The sequence below is a fragment of the Pongo pygmaeus genome, chromosome 4, assembly GCF_028885625.2.
Source record: "Pongo pygmaeus isolate AG05252 chromosome 4, NHGRI_mPonPyg2-v2.0_pri, whole genome shotgun sequence".
NCBI lineage: Eukaryota > Metazoa > Chordata > Mammalia > Primates > Hominidae > Pongo > Pongo pygmaeus.
In genome coordinates this window covers 42,752,603-42,779,195 of record NC_072377.2, presented here as the reverse complement: position 1 = coordinate 42,779,195, position 26,593 = coordinate 42,752,603, and the positions used below count along the sequence as shown (strand labels likewise).

The 26,593-nt window shown below is 39.1% G+C and overlaps 1 protein-coding gene across 3 annotated transcripts in view; it reads right to left on the bottom strand.

The window, feature by feature from the left end:
* The window catches only part of GHR (growth hormone receptor), a 299,099-nt gene that overhangs the window by 139,031 nt on the left and 133,475 nt on the right, over positions 1-26,593 (bottom strand). For all 3 annotated transcript variants that reach the window (XM_054488655.2, XM_063664781.1, XM_054488654.2), the window contains exon 2: positions 16,509-16,589. In XM_054488655.2, coding sequence (XP_054344630.1) covers positions 16,509-16,578 — 70 coding nt within the window. In that variant the 5' untranslated portion in view covers positions 16,579-16,589. The remainder of the gene's footprint in view (positions 1-16,508; positions 16,590-26,593) is intronic.

Here is a 26,593-nt window from a genome sequence, read left to right as displayed (position 1 = left end):
ACAGACAACTGGAAGGTGACCAAGGTGAAGAAGTACTTTACTGAGTGACAGTACAGTTCTCAGGAGACCTGAAGTGGGTAGCTCCTATCCATAGGCAGGTCATCCCGACATCTGCCCGAGTCTGGATAAGTCCAGGGATTTTATGTGATCAGAAGGGAGGAAGTGTGTGCTTATTGGTCCATGGGTGGCTATGGGAAGGCCTGGATAAAGCACCATAAGTTCTCACTCCCAGACAAGGACTCCACTTGGAACTGATAGCTCAGCCACCAGGCTTCCGGCCATTCCTGTCTTGAAGGTGGAGCTTCACTGGGGACTGGCCTCTTTCTGCTCAGGAGCCTGTCTGCCTTCTGCCACCATCTACATGTCATCCACATCACCCAGGCTGTTCATGCCAAGGGGCGCCTGCAGGCCTGTGCTGAACCACCCCTCAGTGCCCTCTCAGTCTCCCTCCCATGCTGGTTGGTGTCCAAAGTCCACAGAGCGCCAATGTGCCAGGGGGCTGGTGTGTCAGCACTGCCCCGAGTGTGTGCACACCTGACCAGGTCATGACAGCATCCAGGCTTGGCCATGACTTTGCTTCACCCCAGAGCGGGTGCTGGGTGCAGGTGCAGGGAGAGGCCAGGGAGTGATACCGGGCACTTCCAAGCCTGCAGGAGCAGGGGATGCTTCCTGGGCCCCCAAGAGCACAGGGATGCCCAGGTCTGGAGCCATAGATGGGCAGCTGCAACTGTGCCTGAAGAGCACTGGGCTTCAGACCTGCCAACTCAGAAGGGTCAGGCTTCCCACCTGGCAGCTCTATGGAGGGCACAACCCCAGCCGCACCTCTCCCACTACAGCCGGCATCTTCACAGCAGCGGCTCCAGATGGGCCGCTGCTGCCATCAATTCCAGATCTTCCACATCAGAATCTCTATGTATGAGGCTTCAGAATTTGTATTTTTCAGAAAACTCCCAGCTTGTTCTAAGGAACAGCCACAGTTGGTCTAATATAGGACCTCTGAGGTCCTTTCCAACTTTCAGAAGACCAACTTCACTAACATAATATATGCTTAATGCAACCTTCAAAATAATGGCAAACTTGTCTATTCCACTAGCAACCTGTCTTTAGAGAAAGAAAGGGCAGAGGTAACTAAGATTTCTATAGTGTGGACTGCAACTTACAGTTTTCACAATTCCATAACAGACACAATCTCTCTTAACCGTTTAATCCTCACAACAAGCTTGCAAGTAGGAAAATTCTAAAACTCCACTGACAGTTGGAAAACCAAGTTACAGTGAGGCTGCCTTAGGGTGGTGAGTCCAGAAGCCATGACTTTTGACTGGAGTTTATTCCTCTCCATCATAATGTGCAGTGCCTTTTCAATTCTGTTCTGACTCTGGACTTATAAACAATCTTTTAATCAAATAATTTAGAGGAGCTCTAAGAATGATGGCCAAGTCCAAGTTATGTGCAGAATAAGAATGGAAGCAAGCATAAGAAAGAGATTTGTGATGGCAATCAAGAGACCCATCCTCATCTTTTCTGCTGGTGCTACAAGAAGCAGAAGGAAAATACTCAGTGGTAATTTTCAAGGAAAGATGAATGAGGGTGGGTGAGGAGTCAGGGGCCACACTTCTGCCACTGGAGAGAGGAGAGTGATTTTATAAGGGTCTTGTCTGAACATAATTCATAAACTTCAAAATCTTCTTTCTGCTGAGAACCACTCTGTAGTGAGGGAATAAGCAGGTATTTCCTATTTTGTCATGTTTCAAACAGATTTTCAAATAAATTTTTTCAACTGAAACACTTGCTGTTAAATGCTAACTGATTGAGAAAAACACACCAGAGAAGGAGGTTGTGTGTCTTGGTCCTACCTCTGACAGTAACTGCTTGAAATCTTGGCTACATCATTTAATTCTCTGGGCCTCGGCTTCCTCATCAGTAAACAGTGAGGACTGGTCCTGAGGCTTCTAGCCAGAGAGATCACAAAGATATTTAGTTTAGTTTCAATTTAATTTTAATTGGTTTCTAACATTTAGAACCTAGGAGATTCATATAAAATATTAAAGATCAACTTTTGGGTATACTCAGATGAGGAACAAATGGGGCAGTTTTCCATAGCTCCTTCCGCCTTATAAAATACTAGATAATTTCTTATTTTTGTAGCCTATTGTCTGCCTCACATGCATGTCCTCCACCCGACAAACACACATATATCTCACTAAAGAAAGCAGCATGACCGTAGAGGTTTTTATCTCTTTTGTTCATTGAGGCATTTCAAGCACTGAGAATAGTACCCGGTAAATAATAGGTTCTCAATAAGTATTTGCTGTGTTAATTAACTTTAACATTAAATTATAGTTTTTTAAGTATAGTTTTTTCAAGTGAGGAAAGCTGAAGGCAACCAGATCAACCCAGATATAAGACATAAATATGTTCACTGAATCGTAGTATGGATTTTACAGTGAGCTGTCAAATATAAAGGCTACTGATATATACTTCTGCCTATATATGGTATGTTTGTTTCTCATAATCAAGTTGTGATTACAACTAATGTTGGGGGAAATTTTCACATGAAAAACTTGAATATACCAATAGATCCCCACCTGTCAACTGTTTGTTTCACTTGTAATTATTTAAAAAAAACCCAGCATGGCATGGTTATTTTAAAGGCATGTGACAGTTCAGTATGTGGAATGTTCCACATTAATGTAACCTTAAATATGGCAGATTGATTTCTCTGGTGGTAAAAAGCAGGTTTTAAGACTGATGAAATTTAATCTCACACCAATAATATCAACAGCTGGCTTTGCAGTTATCATACTCTCCTATGCTTCCTTTAATAAATGTTCATGGATGTCTCCCAGTTTACTCTACCAGCCTTTGATTCTTAGGGCTGTCAAGGGAGAAATGAAAGGAAGCATTTGTTAGAAGCACTCAAATATGACCATGCATTCATGGGGATTTGTTAACTGATGTTTGAGTTGTTGCATTTCCCATAAACAAGCATGAGTGACAGGCTTTAAGGGTGATCTTCCAAAACAAACGTGACTCATAACCATTAGCGGAGCACACGCTAACAACTCGTGTCCTAATCAACCTCTGAGTACTCCCTGGAACATGGAATTGGTCAAATTGTAGAAGAGGTTTAAAGAAGAAAATGCTGCAACATTTCATGTAAATATGGCTCCATCAAGCACGACAGCTTTTATGTGGAATTTCCTTGGTAATGAGTATTTAATGTAGAATACCCTGGAACAAGGTTGGGAAATTCTGGTAGGTTAGTGAATCTCTTTGTCAATCTCTTTGGTACCAGCAGATAATTACTTAGGCAGAATTATATCTATCTATCTATCTATCTTTCTATCTGTCTATCTATCTATCTATCTATCTATCTATCTATCTATCTATCTATCTACAGTGTCAGATTTAGAGTTTAAAACAGGTTTTCTTGATAGCCTGAATGTTTCTTTCAGAATCAACAGAACTAAAACAGACCTAATTCTTCCACTTGAAGAACACTCTGAGGAACGAATTTCTGCTTTGACCTATTATTATTCCCTAATGTCTCTGATATTTATTGCTGTACTTAGTGAAATTTGAGTTGGATTTTTTGCTTTTGTTTTTATTTTATTATTTTCGTTTGATTGTTGGCTATCATTGGAGCAGGTATGAAAAAGGGAATTAACAGCTGTCTGTGACAACTTCAATTCTTAAGTTGTTTATTTAGATTTGATACCACTTCAGTAGTGTCCCTGAGAAATGACAATCATGAACCTTAACTACTTCTAGATTTAAAAACTACATGAATATATGACATTGTATAAAAGAGTATTTAGTTACAATTAGTTAATTGGTAATTCCTATTATAGAGCTTCAACTGTATGGTCCAGTTGGTTTTCTCTGATTTCATTCAAAAGGAGCCTTTCCTTTCTTGGGGTTCCCATAACTTTTTGTACATGTTACATACACACATTCATTAAGGCACATCTGACATGATCTCTCTTTTTCTTCTAACCTCTTTGTTTACCTGGCAAACCTTTGAGCCTCTTAAGGTTAATTTATTTGTGGGTCTCCATCATCTGGTTCAAAAAATCTTAGATGAGTAACAAATGAAAAGAAGAGATGTAATGTAACTATATGTATTTGTTTTACATTTTAAAAAACGTAAACAAGTTTTATCTAATTTGATCCCCACAACAATCCTGGGGACTGTCAGTTCAATATGCAACTACCAGATCTAGACTGTGGTTCTCAAGCAGGAGCCATTTTGACCCCCAGAGAACACTTAGCAATGTCTATAGTTGTTTTGATTGTTGCAACTGAGAAGGGGGGCTACTGGTGTCTAGGGGTACAAGGTCACAAATGCTGATAAATATGCTACAATGCACAGGACATGCCTCCCACCATAGAAAAATTATCTAACCTAAAATCTCAATAGTGCCAAGGTTGAGATATCCTCATTTAGCCCCTTGCTTTCTGAAAACTATTGTAATCATATGTTCTGTGAGCTCTAGTTCAAAAATATTTTTCTGATTAAGTATATCGTATAGGAAATTTACTTAATGTACTATATAAAACTACTTCTTGCATTGAATCATCTTCCTCAGAAATATACAAACAAGCTAACCACAAACAGAGGAATAGCAAGCTCATGGTTTGATTCCGAACTGTTGGACCCAGACAGGATGAATGCTTGGTTTGTCAATCGTTTTTGTATTTAGAAAAGGCTTTTGGGTGTAGCTAGCACCTGGGTACTTCCATGCATTTCAAGAAGAATGAATTCATTGTCTAAACTCTTTTACAAAATGTATAAGTTCAGCTGTTTGTTAATATTAAAGTTCCTAGGAGGACAGCTAAAGAGGACTAGGTGGATTTAAATATCAGTTGTTTAAAACAAACCCCAGAATCAAAACTAGCAAGTTCATTCAATCATTTTCCTTTGAGAAAATGGTACATGAATGTGGGGAAGTAAGCATGAAATGATGGCTCTGCAGTCATATACACAACTATAAAGGGGTAGCCAGAAATACCTTTCATTTCACACAACTGAACATCTATCAGCTATTTTAAAAAAAGATTTCCTAAGTAGATATAATGGAGTAACCCATTCGAATCTTTTTATAACTCAATCTGCAGCAGTAACTGTGTGTTCCAGTGAATATCAATTCAAATAATACACTAGGGCATAGACCAGGAAGAAAGGAACCTTAGGAATCATCTTGTCCACTGGTTTTCTGCCTTTTTTATATTTGCTGAATTAGTCATTCAAATATAATCTCATGTGGAAACTGTGTGTGATCAAAATAATTATATGAAGCTGTATTTGGGCATACATTTCCATGTACTTCTTGCAGAGTATCCTGGCAGGTCAGCTCTGCACACCCACGCTTTAACTCTAGTCTTGCCTAACCTAGAAATTCATTCTACTTTCAGATAATTGTAATTGGCCTAAAGTATTTTCTCAAAAAAGCAACCTAATTTTCCTTGTTCTTCCTCTCTTGATGAGAAGGTAAACAAATAGGAGATTGGTCTCTACTGAAAACCTCTTACCAGTAACTATAACAGGTATTGTACATGCTATCTCATTTAATTCTCATGGATGGGTTTCTGAGCAAGAATTAAGAAAATCACTCCCAGCATCAGAATCAACTCACCAAAGACCTACTTGCTGTATTAATCAGATTTAATTTTATTAGAAGCACAGGAACTAGAGTAGTACAATTTCATCAAACCCATCCTCTAAACACTGATTCTTACAACTATAACTATAGAACAGTGTCCCATTTTATAAAGGTTGATGCTATTATGTCTTAAACATTAGAAACATCTTCAAGATAGTTTTCTGTAGTCATTATTAAAATTATCTGCAGCTTCCAAAACTTCCTTGTGCAAATAAACCGCTTCTTTTAGGTATATATTTTTATAAATAAAATTCTACATGTCAGTTTAGTTTGCATGTTTATTCAGGCCTCAGAGTTTGCAATAATAACTCAACTTGAGGACAATAACAGTAGTTACTAAATACAATTAGCCTATTGGTAATTCCAATTATAGGAATTATATATAATAATTATATAGCGCTCCCTATAATTATAGGAATTATACATAAGTATTACCAATTACCAATTGACTAATTGTATTCAGTAACTGCTTTTCCTGTGTAGTAATCTCAATAGTTGCTTTACTTGTGTTACCTCACTGAAGCCTTTTTAAACAAGTCATTTTCCTCTGACTTAACAGATAAGAAAACTGAGGCTCAGAGAATGTAAGAAACTACCAAAGTCACTGTAGCAGATGCTGTCAGTGCTTTGGTGATGTAGATTGATCTCTTTGCCTTTATTTTATTTTACTTTACTTTACTTTACTATTTTTATTTTATTTTGTTTTATTTATTTTATTTTATTTTATTTATTTTCTGAGACAGAGTGTTGCTCTGTTGACCATGCTGGAGTGCAATGGCACCACCTCAGCTCACCGCAACCTCTGCCTCCTGGGTTCAAGCAATTCTCCTGCCTCAGCCTCCCGAGTAGCTGGGACTACAGGCACCCGCCACTCCACCCAGCTAATTTTTGTATTCTTAGTAGAGATAGGGTTTCACCATGTTGGCCAGGCTGGTCTCAAACTCTTGACCTCGTGATCCACCCGCCTTGGCCTCCCAAAGTGCTGGGATTACAGGCATGAGCCACCGCGCCCAGCCCCTCTTTACCTTTTTTTTATTACATGCAGGCTTCATGTGTGGTTTCACTACCACACCCAGGACCTGTGTCTCTGTGTCGGCTGCCCTCAGGCTGCTGGAGCCAGCTTTACCTGCACTTGGACAACTGATAGTATGTAGAAATTTGCATCCTCCTGAGGATGCAAATTTAACCTTAACCACCAACTGAGGATAATCTGGACAACTCAAAATCTGCTGAGACAGATACTTCTACCCACCCACACCACTGTTGGATACTACTTGATATTGTATCCTTGGCTGGTTTCTTTACCTTCCCCGTCTCATTTTCCTACTCTCCTATCGCTTTCTCCCTGGACCATTTTCTAATAATTCACTTTCATAGGAATCCTTGTCTCAGCATCCTAATTCTGGGGAACTCAACCTTAAAAATATCACACAATTCATAAATGGGATTCAAATGCAGTTTTGACAAAATCCAACACCACTGCTCTGAAATCCCTAATCTAAACTGTTTCTCCTGACCAAAGCAGAGAAGAAGGAAACAAGAATCACATGTGGGTGGTGTGGAGCCTGCCTCTTACTGGTCCTAAGCCCTAAGCATCTCTGAGGACCAGCTTCTCCTCCCAGCGAGCTCCTCCATAGCTCCCTTTACTCTCTGACAGGATAAGCCTCTACCTGATGAACTGCTGCCCCCAAGGAAGTGATAGTCAAGAATGGGATCAAAGTACCAGAGGAATTTGATGCACCCTTAGGCAGATCATAGTAAGCTTCTATCAACCAACTGCAGAAATAAATCAGTAATTTATATGGTATTTATTGAATGCTAACTTGGGCTCAGTGGTGGCCATACTCTCCTCATTTTAGCCTGGAATTTCAGTCTTTTCCTTTTACCCTCTGCTTTAAGGCATCAGTGGTATTCCCCAACATGAAAAGTTTCCACCTTTGAGTGAATAGCAACCCAGTTCCAAACATGTTGGAGAAATCACCCCCCAAAATCCAAAAAGAGATGGTTTTAATCTAAATACGTCTCATGTTAAAGTTCTTAATATTCTTCTATTTTGGTTATTAATATTCTTCTATTTTTTTCCCTTAAAGTGAGTTTTTTGACCTAAGAATATATATTTTTAGCAATCAAATATAGAAGTAAGACAAAATAGCCAGGTCATACTAGGGAGCACTTACACTTTTGCCTTTCACACCCATAATGGCTTTAGCGTACACATCAGTTTGTCAAGCAAATGTGGCCAAGGTATGCACAGAAGTTAACTTATCTCCTTCTATTTCTCAATAAGAGCCTTCTTAGAAACTATTCAGTCTGAATGATAACTGCAGAGGAAAAGAAAGCTAGTCAACCGTGCTTATGAAGTTCAGAGCAAATACTAGAGGGTATGATGCTGGCCCAGCTAACAAAGAAAGTTGGGCACCACGATATACCAGTTTGTCAACTTAGCCAGAGCTGTATGAGTGTGGCACTTCATGTACTTTCTATATTCTACTCCTAGCAAGCCCAGCTGGCCAAACGGTGCCCTGAGACAGGGCAGGACTCTTCAATTGACTGTCTTTCTCCTGTTTCCCTATTCCTCTGCTCTTGTTTCCCTATTCCCTATTCCTTTCACCATTAGCTATTATTAAGGAAAGCATGGCTCTTCTTGCTCCAATCAGGGATGCAGTGGGTCAGTGGCATGTAGAGGAGAAGAAATTATATGTCCTAAATGTTAGCCAAACACAAAATGGTCCTCCCCCGAAAAATGACCTCTCATCTTTTGGGAGAGCCAAGGCTCTGGAAAATACAATGTGGCAAACATCATCAATTCAGTGTCCACTAAGGTGAATCTGTTAATATTTACACTTAGCACATGGTTATCCAGTAGTCAATATTATTTCTCTTTCCACAAATTTGGAAGGTTTTGCCAAAAAATTAAAAGATACACAAAGTATCATTTTTCATATTCAGAAATCAAGAAATTAAAGATTCTATTAATATAAATTGACTTTTAACCTCGAGAGTTTCATGTACTCTCATTGGAAAATTAGAAAGACTTGATATTTAAGGAATGGGGCTAAGAAAATTGACCCAGCTATCCACAGGATCCCTAGTCAGGGTCTTTTGTAATCTAAAGTTCAATGTCCAAAGGGGCAAAGAAAATTTGGAATTGAGACCTTCAAGTATCATTATGTCTGTCAATATTTGAGGAGATTTAATCAGGTAGGTGGTGTAGAGATAAAGGTGGTATCAGGGGATGGTGCTAGGTGACCAGGTCACTTAATGCAGAATGTTGGCCAGTGACTGGTGCATGGGGTTCGGAGTTCAGTCACCTGGAAAGAGGTTGACAAGACTTAGGAAGGACATCAGGCTCCCGCACATTACTGTTTAGGGCAGAATTCTGATCTTGGTGGTATCTGGAGTAGAAAGCAGGAAAATAAAATCATTCCATCCCCCGGAAAAGCCCATAAAGCCTAGTTTCTAAAGTGGCACAGCTATTTCTAGACCCCTCCCACTATAAGGGGATACTAATTCAACTCCTGCCTTGCTCAGGACTGGGGATGAGAGCATCGGTGACAATTGCAGGAGAGAACTGAGGAAATCAAAGGTCAGGATTTAGCGGCTGATTCACTTATTCATTGAACAAATACATGAAGATCCTCATCAGAATGCTGAAGGATGGGCATCCAGCAAAATATCCTTCATGGATTTTAACGTCTGGTGAGTTTTAATTCCATAACATTTTATTACACAGGGCATGGAATGGTCATTTTGTTCAGTTATTTGAAACCAATTAAATTGTATTTATTTCAAGCTCAGTCCAAACTTGCCACACTCTTGAAACACAGTGTCATTATAACTTCATTTAGAAGAGGGACACACAACAAATGCCACCCTTCACCTGCCTCGTACTCCCACCTCTCTGCCAATCCTGTGTCCTGCTTGTTAGTGAAAGCTTCTATAAAAACATCCTGAAACATTTCCCCTATGGTTAAGACATGATCCACCATCTTCTAATACCTGCAATCCTTCCATGGAAATGTGATGCGTACACTGTGAAGGTTGACGCTTAAGTTAAATTGTTATATAAACAGAAACAGAGATTCCTGATAAATGTATCTGATGAAACACTGTGGCTTGTTCCTGGGAGCAAGGGACTAGAAATATGGATTTGCAGCTGAAGCTGAAGAAGTGCTCTAAGCCCCAAGGCCTCCTGGTCTGTCCAGAAGTTGCCAGACAGGGCACTAAGGAATACTCTCTTCGTAGGGTCAATTGCATCAGATTTCAAAGTGTGTTTATGTTACACATCATCACCGTCTTTATGCTGCTAACTACAGATGATGAGGAAGCTTTGCTACGGGTTTGAAGATGACACTGTTGACAGCATTATTTAACAATCCATGTGAGTATTGCCAGAAAAGTTAAAAGGAAGCCACATTGCCTGCTGCTTGGAAAAGATGAAGGTGTACCCTTTTGTTGTGGCTGCTGGTGACTCTGCCTGATGACAAGCTAGGTGCATAGTACTGTGGATAAGCAGGTGGTTACAAGCCAAGTAGAGGCCCCAAAAAATGTCTTTATTGATGACCCTGGACTGCCTACAGTTCTATATCATATACAGTGTAAGGTTAAGGTTTAAAAGGAACCAACTCTCAGTAAGAAGCCCATTGACTTCGATGCACAGTGAGGAGAAAATCATCAATGGCAAGTTCTTCATGAGATGTTTTTCCTCGGGAAAAGCTGCTGGGGTGACTGAGGAATCCTGGACCCCTTGTTGTAGGGAATGATCTCAGGTAGAGGCTGGCTGGGCCAATAAAGGCCAACATGGACTTCTGCACAGTTGAACTTGGGTTGGTCTCTAGCCAGAGGTGGACAACCAGGTGTGTCTATGAACAGGTACTCTTTGCCATCACCAAACACCAATTGAGTCGACTTCATTCCTGTCTACCCCATAACAAGAGCCACAATTTAGGATACTAAACCAAAGTGGTGTGGAAACATTCTATTATATAACCAGGACTGGCTCTGTTCCCATAAGAGCTGGCATCTAATGTGGAAGACCAGAAATATACTCTATCACTGGCATGTGTGAATTTAACTAACATTCAGGGTTCTGAGTATTCTTGGGTGGTCCCACTCCTTCAATTTACTAATTAGCTGTGGCACAAATCTAATCACTCACACTGCCAGCTTCTTTGTAGGGGTGAGTCACTCATTTTCTGTGGGAGCCTAACCAACCTCCCAGACTCCGCCCAGCACATGGCTTTGCTGTTCTCAACTCATCCTGCATATATTTTATTGCATCCCATGAGTAAGTACATATTCTATCAATGACAAAATATCTGGGGGGTTGTCAAGGTCTTGGGATAGAATCACACATGTCCAGAGACTACAATGAGGAGGGAGTTCAGACCTTTGTCCTTGCTGTAGACCCTCACTGCATAGTAGCCTGAGCCATACCACAGCCATACTGCAGAGCTGAGCAGACAGCTGCGGGACCCAGGGTAGACACAGGCAGGAGGATTTCAGAGAAATGGTACAAAAGAAGCGTAGCTTAGACACTCTGCTGTCATCCAGCCTCAGCATGTTTCCTCCCCTACAGAGTTGTTCTGTGCAAGTACCACTTTAGTGCTAATAGGCTGAACTGTGCACCAGGACTTCACTGCATTAAACGTGAGTCATTGCTGATGATCACATTAATTAAAAATGCAGAAACTTAGAAATGGATGGAAAAGAAGGCACTGATAGTTCTCCGAGTCAAAAATCCACAGGTTAATTGGACTCTGAGTACTGGTAATTCTGTCTTCTTAACATCCCTGTGTTTGTGATCCATCTATTTTTTATCATCACTGTGACACTTGGATTATCTCTCTCCTGACCTATTGTCATCAACTTCCTCCTCTAATTCATCCCTTTCGAATTCACTTTTATCCTATTACTAGTATTATTGACAAAGTAAAAATCTAACAGTATTATTACCTAGATTAAAACCCTTTAATAATCTAAGAGGATCACAATTAAATTATGTTTATTTTTCTGTTTTCTCTTCTAAAGACTGTGAGCTCCTTAAAAGCAGGAATATACATTCAAAATTCTTCCTTGGGCTGGGCACAGTGGCTCATACCTATAATGCCAACTACTCTGCAGGCTGAAGAAGGATTGTTTGAAACTAGTAGAATGGTTTAGGGCCTGCACAACATAGTGAGTTCCTATCTCTAAAACAAAAAAATGAATAAATGCATGCATACATAAATGAATGAATAAATAAATAAATACATAGAATTCCTCCTTGAATCTGTAAAATGACTTAATAAAAGCTTCTTGAAAGACTTTTTATGTGTCATTATCTACATTGGCACCATCTAGATTAACCCAGCTTGCTGTGACCTGCTGAACTCCAACATCAAATAAAGTCTGCAATATCAGGAGGACAGGCGGACAGAGGATTGCTGATGTACATGGACGCAGGCCATTGCACTAAAACACACCGTAAGATTTCTTCTTGCCTCTGGATGATGGTCAAGACAGCAGCAATCAAAAGCTCTGTGGCTTTTCTCCCCACCTTCACTGTGAATGGAAAGCCTTGAATTGTTCATTCTTGAACACATTTAACAGATGCATTCATTACTGTTTACTAACTGAAACCATGACTCTAATACTTGTATGAAATATATCTGACATGTCTTGACATCTTCTCAGGGCTTTGTGGAACTTCAACTGTGGTGGGATAGAGTTTATTTTAAAAAATAAATTGTTCTGTCCACTGTGCCATTATTTCCTGTCTGATAGCAATGAGAACAGGAGTGTCTTTCCTTTCAAGTAAGTGTTTTGTCAATGTGCATAGGTTTATGAAAAATGTTCAAAATATACAGAAAAAATTATTTTGGGGCTCTTGGTTCCCTTAGCATGTGGCATCTCATTCCTAAGTCTCTTACCTTGAATGGTACAGAATGATATAACACCTTTTGCAGAATTTGAGTGATGTCAATTATGTGCTTTGCCTGCAAGCCACACCTAACTGGCGTGCATATATATATACTATATATATATAGTGTACATATATATACACGTATATGTATATATGTACATATATAGTATATGTATTACACACATACAAATATAAATATGTTGTATGTAAATATTATATATCAATATTATATGTAGATACTATATATGTTACATATAAATATCACACATATGCATACACACACACTATTCCATCATGCAGGTAGCGCTTTTGTCTGGCCTCCAATATTGAGGACTATTACTTGCTGGATATGGCATACACTTCCTCTTTCTTTTCTTCTTGTCCAAATGCTACCGATTCTTCAAGGGCCCAGCAAGTCTTGCCTTTTCCATAATGCCTTTGCTATCTCTAGGCCTTCTATAATTTGACTCAAACCTACTGACCTAAGTTTGCTTCCAAATGGAATAATTACAAATATAGCACCTATGTACCACACACCCTGGCCAAATTAATCCTATGCCTTCCACGAAGTAAGTGCTCAAGAAATATTTGTTGAATGTTAAATGCATAAAATAGAACCATCCATTGACTAGCACAGTAAGTGAATCAATTGTTGTCCATAGACATCTCATATCTACATCTGTACACTTCTGTTTATGTTGTTGCTTTATCACATAAGTTATCCCTGTAATAGCCTTCTGTTCTTCTCAGCCTTTTAAAATCTTAAACCTGACATTCTAGTCTCTACTGAAACACTGTCAACCTCCTTCATGAAGCTGTAATTCACCACAGCTGAGGTATCCCTCCCGTCATCATCACTTCTATAAAGTGTGATTCAAGCCATTTTGATAGTTAATATACAATGCCTGATATTGTAATTCTTGGTGTACATGCCTGATTTATTAACCCATGAAAAGTTCCTTGAGGGAAGAATCAATGTATTCCTCATAGCCATAGGTGCAGGCTTTGAAAATAGGGAGCTCTTAAGAATTATCAGTACATTGAATTTGTTGAATTAACTATTCTAGTCCACCTTGATCTATTCTTTTTCAGGGCATCTTGACCATTTCTCTTCATCACACAATCTAGACCTTAAAGGTATACAGTCTCTCATTAATTTCAAGACATTCCTCATGTCCCAGCTAGACTGAACTACAAGACAGGGGCTTGCCTACTTCCACCTCAGGTTACTGAGGTCAAAGGGTATATTCAAGGGTAGACTGATTGAAATAGTAGAGACATACGACCTAATTTATAACAGGCACTCCTTGGAAGAATACTTATATCCATCAGATCTTTATGCACATTTCTCATTAGCAGCATCATTCCAGCAGCAGCAATTTTGATACAATCAGTTGATAGGTCAACCATGTGAAGTCCTTTGAAAACAAGGCATTGTGGATCATTCCTGATTTTAGAATAAAAAATTCTCCTCTAGACTATGTAACTGGCTTTGAGGAGCAGATATAGAGCTTCATATTAAGGACGAGAGCTTCATGTTAAGGATGAGAGACAGAAAACATCTATTACAACACTTTAGCTAACACAATAATGGCACTGTTCAAATTTAGTTCTCATTAAATTTCCTACAGGGCAATTAGATTTAATAAAAAAAAATCCTTTCAGGGCCAGTATATTTCTAATTGCTCATCTGCCCAAGCAAGAAAATCCCTGCTCAAGTGCTACCCTTCCCTACGCATACAGGTCTGTCATCTTCTACCAGCTCCTGGGTGACTTTTCTCCAGGTGATGCTTCCAAGATCACTTACCCATCAGTGCCACATCTTTCACTGAACAAACTGAATTCAATAGCAGTATCTTTTCTTTTTAAAAATTTCACCTATATTTTTAGTCTGCCTTATTCAATAGGAGACACAATAAAAATAAAATGATTTGGCTACAATCCAGACCTGGCAGAAAAACAAACACACGGTCCATAAATGTCATCTGAGACTGACCCATGTCATGTTATGCAGTAACTTTGGCTGAACCCATGAACGCATCAGATAAGTGGCCAGAACTAGAATACACACACACACACACACACACACACACACACACACACACACAGAGGCAAGCATACACACACACGCTGGAACGTGCTTACATATGCCTTCTTACGTAAACATCATGCCCCATCCTTAATCCTTAGATCATTTTAAGAAAGGATTCTGGAATATGCATATATTCCAAAGGAAAAAGAAATATTGGTTAGCTCAACAAGACAAAAAAAAAAAGAGACAAAAATGTTCTTCTTTCTTAAATTACTTCCTATGCGTAAGTACTGGTAGGATATGTGATTTGCGTTTAGTATAAACCATTGCATTTGCTTATATTCTGCTCTCCCTAAACAAATAAATGAATCAAACAAAACTATTAAAAAGAAAAACAAAAAGCAAACATTAAAAGCAACTAATGATGTTTTCTCTTCACTCAGGAACTCAAAGGTTTAGTAAAATGTCGAAGCAGCTGAAACAGATGATTCTTGCAGACTTTCTAGTTCTAAAATGTAATTTGAGCTCTAATCTCTCAGCTGGGGATGCATTTTTAATTTTCTTTAAAGATTTCCTATGCCATACTTTTCATTTCACAAGTTTTTTATATTCCTCAAATCTTGCCCAGTGGAGTGAAAGTCACCTTAATGAAGAAACGAGAGATTAAGCCACCATGACTTTGGAACAGCAGAGGACCTCAGCTGCAATTCTTTGGCTCAGAACCAAGGTCTAAAACCAGCCATGGGAAAAGCTGCTGAAATGGAGCCTGCAATTCTCTCCATGTTTGACTTGCATAATGTTGACATTATAACGCCAGAGAGACCAAAAAATATTTCCAACAATTATGACTCTTTTCTATAAATATTTTTAAATTGCTTTAAGAGATAAAATAACATATTTTACTCTTCTCATTTTCTAAGTGACTGTGGTCACCCTCAGCAGCTCACTACTACGGATTTATTTTTGGCTAGAAGGTCAGGGAGGACATCTTAAGGCGCTAAGTCTGCTGTTAAACTGTGTTTTCCAACATAAGCTGAATGGTGAGAAGGGGAGTCAGACACTCTTAAAGCAACAACTAAATTCAGTGTCATAGCATGGGAGAAATATATTCTTTCTTTCTTCTGTAGAAGCCCAGGCAAGGAAAAACATCAAGTACTCATTAAAAAAAAAAAAAAAAAAAAAGTCTTCCATCCATTAGAGAGCACAGTTTTCTTTCTGACACAAAAATTCTTCTTTCCTTTCCCTTCCATTACTCTTCCTTGTTTTAGTTAGGTCTGCTATGAAACATAGTTTAAACATATTGAGACTTCTCTACAAGGAGAGGGATATAAAAAAGGGAGGGAGAATTATAGAGATGGGGAAGGAAGCTCATAATTTCTGGGTATATCATTCAACTATTTCAGGTGTCTCTTTCCTCAGCTTAGCCAAATGGTAATCACTCAGAGAGTGAGAAGTGAAATTCATTTGAAACCTGCAATTTCTTTTCTCCAAGAATATGATTAACAAGCCTGAATTCTGAGCTCTGGAAATAGACTAGATATCCTTAGTCACAGATGAGCTGAGTGAACAGTAAGCTAATAACCCTTCAGTGTAATTTCAATATCTCTCCCAGAGCCTGAGAACAAGAGACCTGGCTTGTCTTCAACATAAATGTCCTCAGCATGATTTGTAGTATTAATTTTTGATATGAAAACATCAGATGCCGAAGTTGACTGACTACTGCATTACTCCTAAACATGCACAGAAAAGTCCTACTAGTTTCTGATTTTAAAGCTAAGTCAAGTTTCCTATTTGTTGCTATGTCAAACTTGCATCTTTTAATAAAATCATCCAAAAAACTTGGATGTAGCAAATACAGCTCAGTGTTGTTTCAAAACACTGAGGGTGGAAATGGAAAAGCAGAACTCACCCTCACTTCCAGAAAAAGCATCACTTGATCCTGCCAGTGCCAAGGTCAACAGCAGCTGCCAGAGATCCATACCTGTAGGACCTGCAATCACAAAAAGGGTAAGGTAAAGCCCAGCAATTAAAAGCAGACCATTATCATGAAATACTGTTTAAAGACTGGGTAAGACATGAATGAGCTGACGAGTCAGTTCCAGAAGGAATCCTAGTAAGTCTTTCACTGCCCCAGAGTCTCATATTGTCCTACTTTTCATGAACTCAAACAGCAGGTTGTAATAAATTCTACTTCCCGTGAGTGCTCGTCTCAGGAAATAACATGAACACTAGAGATGTTCACATCCTGGCTCAAAGCCATAGAAACACCTCACAGCAAATGACCCCCACGCACAGCTTCAGTAACAGGGCCAGTAAGGTTTGCTTTAATTTGATCTGGAAATAGAAAACCTTATCAGCAGTATCAGCAAGCATGGGGCCTTGAGCTGGACAGGCCATAAAAGGAAAAACAGAACAATCGTGGTAATAGTAACATTTCATAAATCTGTTACCCAGTGAACAAAAGAGCTCAAACCACTCAAAACGAGTTGCTAATGAGCCATCCTAAAGAGGTTTAACTAGAAGGGAAGCAGAAAGAAGGCGGGAAGCAAAAGGAAACAAAAACTCCCTAGTAAAACTAAAAACCCACAAGGACACAGTGTGTCGTAGAGAGGTTTTATTTTCATGAGGAATACAGATCTGAAAGACCTAGGAATGAGAACACCTCAGACACCAAAAGGGATGCGTTTGTGGCTTTGCTAGACATTTAGAAGCCCAGTGTGGCCACACCTGGAGCCCTTCAGTCTAATGGAGAGAGTAGATCAACACATCTGTCAGCACAACACCTCAGGTGACCATACACCTTTACCTGGAGGAAGGAAATAAGCTTTTCTAGAAAAAATATACCAGGGTGTCCACATCCCGGATCTTTTGAGGCAAGTTTGAGCTGGTTGAAAATGAACTCAGTGTATTGCCTTTTGTAGAGCTGTTGCTGTGTCTAACAACTAATGCCAGCTACTTTAAAGCTTAGCTGCAACATTTCCATAAAATTGCACTATTTACAAGTTACTCAGACACTTATCATCATACCAGGAGCTCCACCAGGTCCTCTACTGGCTTCATTTTTATTACTGTGCAAACCTGACCTAACGGAATAGCCCTTCATGGTATCCCTAATCAGGCTGAAGTAATGAGCAAAGATGTTTGTTTTCATGGGCCTATAGATGTGGCCCTCTGGGAATGGCTGTGTAATTCTACCTAGGGATAAAATTCTTGATGTACTTTAATTTCTAGACAGCAGAGGACCTATCTTTTTTTTGTTCCATATAATTTTATATTCTTAAAAATTTTAAAAAACACATCTCTATGTAAACTAAATTATCTTCTTGTATCTGAATCCCCATGTGCAAACCCACATGCATGAGGAACTCTCCTCCATACACTGCTTCATGGAGTCGTTCATAGGATTGAGTGTAAACATGCAGATGAACACACTTTGTCAATGGTGAGATTTCAAATAAATATGAATTGTGGTTTTTACAACATCCATGTTTTTAATTTCTAACCTGGAAGGCCTTGAGCTGATGGCCTTGCATCATCCTCATCTACTTTGCAAATGAGAACAACTGAGCATCTCTCCCTCCCAATGTCCTTTACTCCTAGGTGAACAGGCTATGTAATCAAAGCTGGAAACCTCCAGCAGAAATATATTAAAAGGCTGAAAAAATGTTATAGGCTAAAAATGCCATCCTGTTGGTAACTAAATATTTACTTTGCATTTGATTCTTTCTCTTTTCTTTTTTTGTTTCACTCTGTCGCCCAGCCTGGAGTGCAGTGGCACGATCTCAGCTCACTGCAACTTCCGCCTCCCAGGTTTAAGCGATTCTCCTGCCTCAGCCTTCCAAGTAGCTGGGACTATAGGTGTGCGCCACCATGCCCAGCTAATTTTTGTATTTTTAGTAGAGATGAGGTTTCACCATGTTGGCCAGGCTTGTCTCAAACTCCTGACCTCAAGTGACCCACCCACGTTGGCCTTCCAAAGTGCTGGGATTACAGGTATGAGCCACCACGCCCAGCCTGATTCTTTTTAAGTGGAGAAAGCACTGAAGAACTGGATGCTGTATACAGTGTTAATTTTACTTGTTATCTCCCAAGACACTTAGTGTCAGGTAAAGAAGTTTCCAGTAGCACCTGCTATTCCGATGTCAGGGTATAACAGTAAATCCCCAATTCCCACGCAGCCTTTTTTGCTTCCCGTCTGAGCAAGAGTGTGAACAGGTTTGCATTTCTCAGAAGGCTGCATCCTCTGGTTTGGAAGTCACCTCTTCAGACATCTCAAGGATACCTGGCAGATGCCACAAACAAGTGGCATTTGCTTCAGTTGAATAGAAGATGACCTTCCTCCAATCCCCAAACTTTTGAAAGCAGCTGCCTGCAAATGAACTTCACTTCTTCCAAATAAAGAACTAGGTGGGGCGTGGTGGCTCATGCCTGTAATCCCAGCACTTTCGGGGGCCAAGGCAGGCGGATCGTGAGGTCAGGAGATCGAGATCATCCTGGCCAACATGGTGAAACCCCGTCTCTACTAAAAACACAAAAACTAGCTGGGCATGGCAGCGCGTGCCTGTAATCCCAGCTACTCGGGAGGCTGAGGCAGGAGAATCGCTTGAACCAGGGAGGTGGAGGTTGAAGTGAGTCGAGATTGCGCCACTGCACTCCAGCCTGGTGACAGAGCAAGACTCCATCTCCAAAAAAAAAAAAAAGGAACTATAACGCTTCCTTTACAACCTGAACATATGTCCATAGAATGTGCTCTATCAAAACAAAAAACAAACAAGAATCCTTAACACAAAATTAACCAGAAATCTGTTTGCATACTCTTACAGCAGAAAAGAGTATTTAAAATTGCCATGCTCCCAAATAGGAGGAGAGTGCAGTTCACTGCCGCCTGGAACACTGCATAGGGACCCGACTCTAACTAAGTGCAGGGGCCAGGAGGAGGATAAAAAAATGTGGATGGATTCAGCAGAAGATAAGTGCTTTATTAGCATCTAAGTCCTCCCCTTCTCTTCCACTGATGTTGGCTCAATGGGAATGATTCCAAAAGTAGCCCCGTCTGCAATCCTCTGGAGAACTCTCTCTAGTGCCTTCACATGAGCCAGGCCACGAGACGTGACATTCAATTGGATTGTAAGCTGTCCACGTCATCTTTGCAGAGCCCCACATGGCAGCTTCTAGATGAGGGAATCCTTCTCTATTGGTTCTAGCTGAGACAAAATGTCCCTAGGAAAGGTCAGAGTGCTGACACATGAAGTTTGGGAACTTTAATGTTATCTAACATTACAATGTAATGATATGCTAGATGTGAGAAAAAGAAAGTCCCTCTATTCCACTCTGCCAAGCCCTTTTTGCCCAGGTACCTAAACTTATTATGTGTACCTAGTAACCCAGAGGTACAGGAGTCCACTCAAATGCTGTCATAAGAAGTTCTGTAATAATCTAAGTACAGGATGGCATTGTTCGGAGGAATCTACTAAATTGGACCTTAGCCCACTGGGTTTTTTAAGCTTGCAATATTTTCCTAGGGAAAATCCCTCTCTAAATTTCTTTTGATATATACACATTCTTTGGCTATAGCCTCATGGCAAGATTTTCAGCAGGAGGGATTAAAAAATGGGGTTCTATTCTTGCATAATGGAACTCACACCATTTCTACCCTCAAAGCCTGAGGCATTTTGCTTGCTCCCCATCTTTCTCAAGAAAAAGCAAGTTCAAAACCAGTGTAATGCAGCTGGCATGAATTTTAAATCTGTAGACTGCCCAGCAGAGGAGGCCTCCAAATTACATAATTAGGCCCATGTTATACTAACTTATTCTTTGGCTATAAAACAGTTCATAAACACATGAGAAAAGATGAAGGTTAGATATAATACTTTTTCCAGCATGCTATAACCAACTCCAGGCAAAGAAAACAATATGTTTCATTCTCTTTAATTTAGAATTAGCAAGTATTTGTTAAACTACTAGTTCCTGCTAACACTGAGCAAGGCACTATGGAGATTAATGCAAAAGCAATCAAAATAATGGTTCTTCAAGAATAAGGCAGTACAAACACATGAAACTGTGAAAAGAAGGGGCATACCCGAAAATAGAAGGTCAGACTAGGGAAAAATCAGCTATCAAACTGAAGGGCTTAAAATTAAAACTAAATGACAGATAAGGCTTTGGTGGATATGGAAAAGGGAGAGAAACTGTGGTGAACTTGTATGGTAAAAGCTCAGAGCAAATGTTCTGGATATGAGTATGAATTCTGAGTATGTTTTGGACAATATTCTGAGGAAGCTGGTGAATAGAGAACAAGGTTCAAATTCACGAATAAAAGGGCCTAAAATTAGATTGGTCAGGTAGGACCAGATTAAAACAGCATTCTGAACTCAGATTGATCAGAAATTCACTAGAGGTTTGGTGCAAAAGTGGGTTTTCCTTAGGGTACAGCTGCCCTTCATGCCTTCTTAACTTAATATCACTGAGAAGTATTGATAAGATTTGGTGATGATTGGATATGAGAGATGATAGAGACATGTCTATCACAAATAACTGAGTATGTGTGGATGAGAGATAGTGCTAGTGAAAGAAAACAGGATTTGGGGATCTGAATTGGTTAGCAGGAGGAGAAGGTCATAGGACTGCTTTGGATACTTGGTGTTTTAAGGCAATTACAAGACTTTTGGAAATGTGAGAAACAGCTAGTGGGAAGTTGAAGGTAAGAGACCAAAGACTGAGAGACAAGGGAGGTCATTACTGGAGGTGAGAGAGAGCTAAATAGAGATGAGGAGTATCATGTGAATTTAATGTGAAGACTAGACTATTTGGTGACAAGTCTCCATAACACCTTTATCAAAAATTATATTAAAAGTGTATTGGCCGGGCATGGTGGCTTGCGCCTGTAATCCCAGCATTTTGGGAGGCTGAGGCAGGTGGATCACAAGGTCAAAAGATTGAGACCATCCTGGCCAACATGGTGAAACCTCATCTCTACCAAAAATACAAAAATTAGCTGGGTGTGGTGGCGGACACCTGTAGTCCCAGCTGATCGGGAGACTGAGGCAGGAGAATCGCTTGAACCCGGGAGGTGGAGGTTGCAGTGAGCCGAGATTGTGCCATTGCACTCCAGCCTGGCAACAGAGCGAGACTCTGTCTCAAAAAAGAAAAAAAAAGTTTATTAAGCCACACAGGGAATAATATGCTCATATCTGGTTTGTAATTTTGCAGAAACAAAACAAATCACCACCTAAAATAACTAACACCCTCTAATTTGTATCAAGTATTTTTTTTAAAAAAGTGATTAAAGCATACTTAGAAGCGTGATGTTAATATATTAATATATGGGAAGAGTAAATGCCAACATTGATTACTAAGAAATACTGTGAAATTGTATCTAGTTGATCTCCTTGGTGAAGCTTTTCTAATAATATAGCACAGAAAAAGGAAGAGGCTAACCCAAAAGGGCATTTAAAACTGCTGGTTTTCAATAGCACCAGGCATGCATTGAAACAGCTTGCTTTCAGAGTTCATGTTGTTACCAACTTTTTATGGTGATGATAATTTGGAAAATGGTCAGATCCAAAATGCCTTAGGTGAATTTATTTCCTTCCTATGAGTGAGGAAGAAAAAGCTCACAGATAGTTTTGATATAACTACTTTTGCTGAGATTTCTCTCCTCTTGGAGATCCAGCAGGGAATGCAGGATGGGAATTTTAAATGTGTAAGGTGTGAGGGGGGAAAAGACTTTTGGGAGAAGTATATATAGTAGGTCTCCAATTTTATTTATTTATTTGTTATATTATTTGTATTTTTACTTTTTGAAGAGACATGGGTCTCACTCTGCCACCCAGGTTGGGAGTGCAGTAGCATAATCATAGCTCACTGCAGTCTCCAACTCTTGGGCTCAAGGGATCCTCCTTCGTCAGCCTCCCAAATAGCTTCTACCATAGGCATGTGCCAACACACCTAGCTGTTTTTATTTATTTATTTATTTTATAGACAAGGTCTTGGTGTGTTGCCCAGGCTGATCTCTAATTCCTGGCCTCACTTGATCCTTCCGTCTCGGCCTCCCAAAGTGCTGGGATTATAGCCATAAGCCACCACATCCAGCCTAGGTTTCCAATTTTATGAAATAAGGATATATGGTATGTACCTGAACCAACCAGTTCTGTTACAATAAGTCACATGTGGCTATTGAGCACTTAAAATGTGGCTAATGCAATTGAGGAATTCAATGACAATTTAAATTTAATTTAATTACATTTAAATATATGTAAGTCTAATATACGTAAGTTTAATATATGTAAGTCTATATCAGGTTGGATATATGAACCCACTTTTTAAGCTTTACATTTTATGAAATGTAAATGCAGATCAAGTATTTATGATTAAAATTTAGCATCTAAATTTATATGTGCTATAAGTATAAAATATACAGAGAATTGAAAGCTTAGTACAAGAAGATGCAAAATATCTTGATAATGTTTACATTGACTACTTGTTGAAATCATATTTTTGACTGCTGAGTTAAATAAAATCCATTATTAAAACAAATATTTCTTATTTTTTAAATGTGATTACAGTCATGCATCACTTAATGACAGGAATACATTCTGAAAAATGCATCATTAGGCAATTCCATGGTTCTGTGAACACCACAGAGTGTATTTACATAAACCTAGATGGTATAGCCTACTACACACCTAGGATATATGGGATAGCCTATTGCTCTGGGCTACGGATCTGTGCAGCAGGTTACTACTCTGCTGAATACCATAAGCAATTTTAATACAATATTATTTATGTATCTAGACATATCTAAACATAGAAAAGATATCGTAAAAACATGATTTTGTAATTTTATGGGACCAGTCCATCATTGAAAAGTCATTACGTGGTGCATGACTGTAGTTGAAAATTTTAAATTACGTATGTGGCTTGCATTTTATTTCTACTGGTAGCATTCGTATATACATTTTATGGTTTATATGTCTGCACTTGCATTCAAAAACATTAAATGATTACTGTGGGCATATTTGCTTTCATAACAAAAATGAACAAATAAAGTAATTTTTTAAAATTTCAAATGACATATAAAATCATTATGGTTATGTTGTAAAAGGTCCTCCCAAATGCAGAATGATGGGGACAAAAAATTCACTAAAGACTTAGGTGACTTAGTTGTGATTGTATCTGTGGAAGGTTGTTTTTTTTCAAGGGTACTCAGTGTGCATTTGTTTACCTTCAGAAATACAATTATCCACATTATGTCCCGATTTGAATCATAGACAGTGCTGTACTGGTAAATGTTTAACACCTGTCTCCCTGGAATTTAAGAAAAGGGCCATGATTTGTATCATTTGCCAATTTCTGTGGTGTAAATACCTCTCTCAAGGCTGTTTTTAAGCTACCAACATTAATTCACTGACTGGATTCAAAAGCCAGAAGCTGGACCCAGCACATACTCGCTGGGGAAGGGACTGATGCTATCTAGGCTTCATGTGAGGTAACAGGTACAAAGATTAAGCAATCTACTAACATTGATAAAAAATGTAAAAGACAGTACTGTTGAGTAAACCCTGGACACTCGATTTTATTTGATGACATCTGATCCACTGGCAGCTAATCACATTTAGTTAATAATCATTGAAAGATACTTTCCCAGGTCAGGAGTCATTAGCTTCCACCACAGATGCTATCATTAATCTTCATTTACAGAGAGGGTGAGCTTGGGGTTAAGTGAATGTGCTTTGGAGTCACAGAGGGCTAGGTTCAAATCCCAGCTCTACCAAACCTCAGTTTACTCATCTCTAATGTTGATATGGTAAGATTTTCCCTTTTAAATAAAAAAATCAGGATTAGATGAGATGATTTATTTAAAGCATTTGGCATTCCCTCTGCGTGTATCCAAAAGGGTTACGTATTGCACTTACTAAAGTCTTCTTGGTAGTAGTAACAAACAGACTATTTATGTTTTATAATGTTCCTATGGGGTATATTGAGAGTAGGGACCCTCATTTATATATCATGAAGAGGACATCTAGGCAGGTGGTAAAGCAATCAGCAAATGTGCTCTTCGCCAGCCACAATATGTAAGACCCTATTCCTAAATCAAGCACTTACATCACATGAAGGTCCAGGAAAGGGAAGGACCATCATAATGTAAAGTGTATATCTCCTAGGATAAGGCAATAATACAGCCCATTTGTGCTTGGGTGTATAGGCAATTGTACATCTTATAAAGTGAGTTCCAATTGTGTAGGAAATACTTGAGGGGCTAATTCCTCCCTCGTCTACTTTAAGAAAGTTCTATGTGGTTGTTGTTAGGTTTGGATAATTTGTTTTGTGAAATCATGAATTTCTAGAACTAAAAATTAGATACAGAAATCCCAGTGACAAGACGCTTGGCTTGAAGTTAGAACTTTTCTTGGGAGAACTCAAAAAAGGCAGCTGAGTTATAAGAACCTGAGTCTCTGTCTCTTCCTTTATGGAGGAGTGAAAGAAGAAGGGGCATGTCAGTAGCCAAATGCTTGGCCATACTCCAATATTGGTATGCATAGTTATTCTATTCAGAGTGGAACTTTCTTAAAGAATGAAGCATTCTGTTTCACTAGGACCACATTGCACTTTACAATGCCTCCCCGCAACTATCCCTGTGGATGTTTGTCAACTCACTAAGCTTGATTCACTTGGTGCATTAATGGATTCACAATGCAGATGTGACTGTTACATGAAAGAGAAAATCAATTGCATGGCCGCTTATTTCAACAGTATATTCCTTCTTATATCTTACTTTACACCACTGTCCCTACCAAGTAGTTTTTTCCAAAACGAAATTTGAAAAATGAAACCTCTTATTGACTTTCTACCTTTTTTTCTCTTTCTACACATGGCTCATTCTAAAATCTGATTTTTTAAATTACTATGATAGATCATATAGATCATGGAGAATGTTCCTTAAACAAATTTAAAGATGTTGGAATTTTCTTCAGACTAAAATTTGAAAATTTTGTTTTACCTAATCTAAAAGGAGATAAATAAACTATAGGAGACAATTTCTCATACAGTGAAGTCTTCAAACAAAAACATTCATTATCTTGGTGAGATATAATCTAACAATGATTACTATAATAATTTGTAGTATAGTAAATGCTTTTTATATCTTAAAGAAGTGCATGTGTTCCTGCCTTCTTTGGAGTTAACAGAAGTGTAGGTTTTCAAAGACAGTTAGTTACTAGCATGCCCTAATAACATATGGAGCAAAAACTGGAAGAAACCCCTCTTTCCTTTTATCGAGTCCAACATGGTAAAGTTATTCTTTTAAAGCAAACAAGTTGGGAAACCAAGAGTGAGGCAATGTGATCTCCTAGGAAAGGCATTACTAGAGGAGGAGTCAGCAATCCCGTAACATGACACCAGCCCAACATTGCCCGAGCTGGTGACTCAGGTAGTCATTTAATCACTATGGGTCTCAATTCTCTCACCTGAACACCCTTCTAAAATTTTGTTATAAGCCAAATCCTGCACTGTGCAGTGTAATAATAGCTGCCTTTCATTGACGGCTATTCATGTCCCGATGTTACCAGGCTCCTTGTCTTTTCTTATAGCTGGAAGCAGTAGCTGTGTCTCACTCACAATTACATCCTAACAATTAGCCATAGGCTTGCCACAGAGTAGATGTTCACCACAACATCTACCCAACAAATAAGTATGCCAGGTACCTTCTTATTTCATTCAACCTTCAGACAGACCTTGCAAGAGAAAGGCTCATTTCACAAATGAGAAAATGGAAGTTTAGAGGAGCTCAGAGAGGTTAAGTAAATCTCCTCCCAAGCTCACACAGACAGAATATTTCTGGGTAGGGTTTCAAACTGTGTTTGATCTTTCCAAGGCCTGCCTTTACTTTCCCATGCTTCTTAAATTGTGAACTAGGCACACTAAACACACAATCAGGGTAGCAGTGAATCAGAACAAACTACAGGGAGCAAGAAAAAGACAGAGTAATATTTAGAT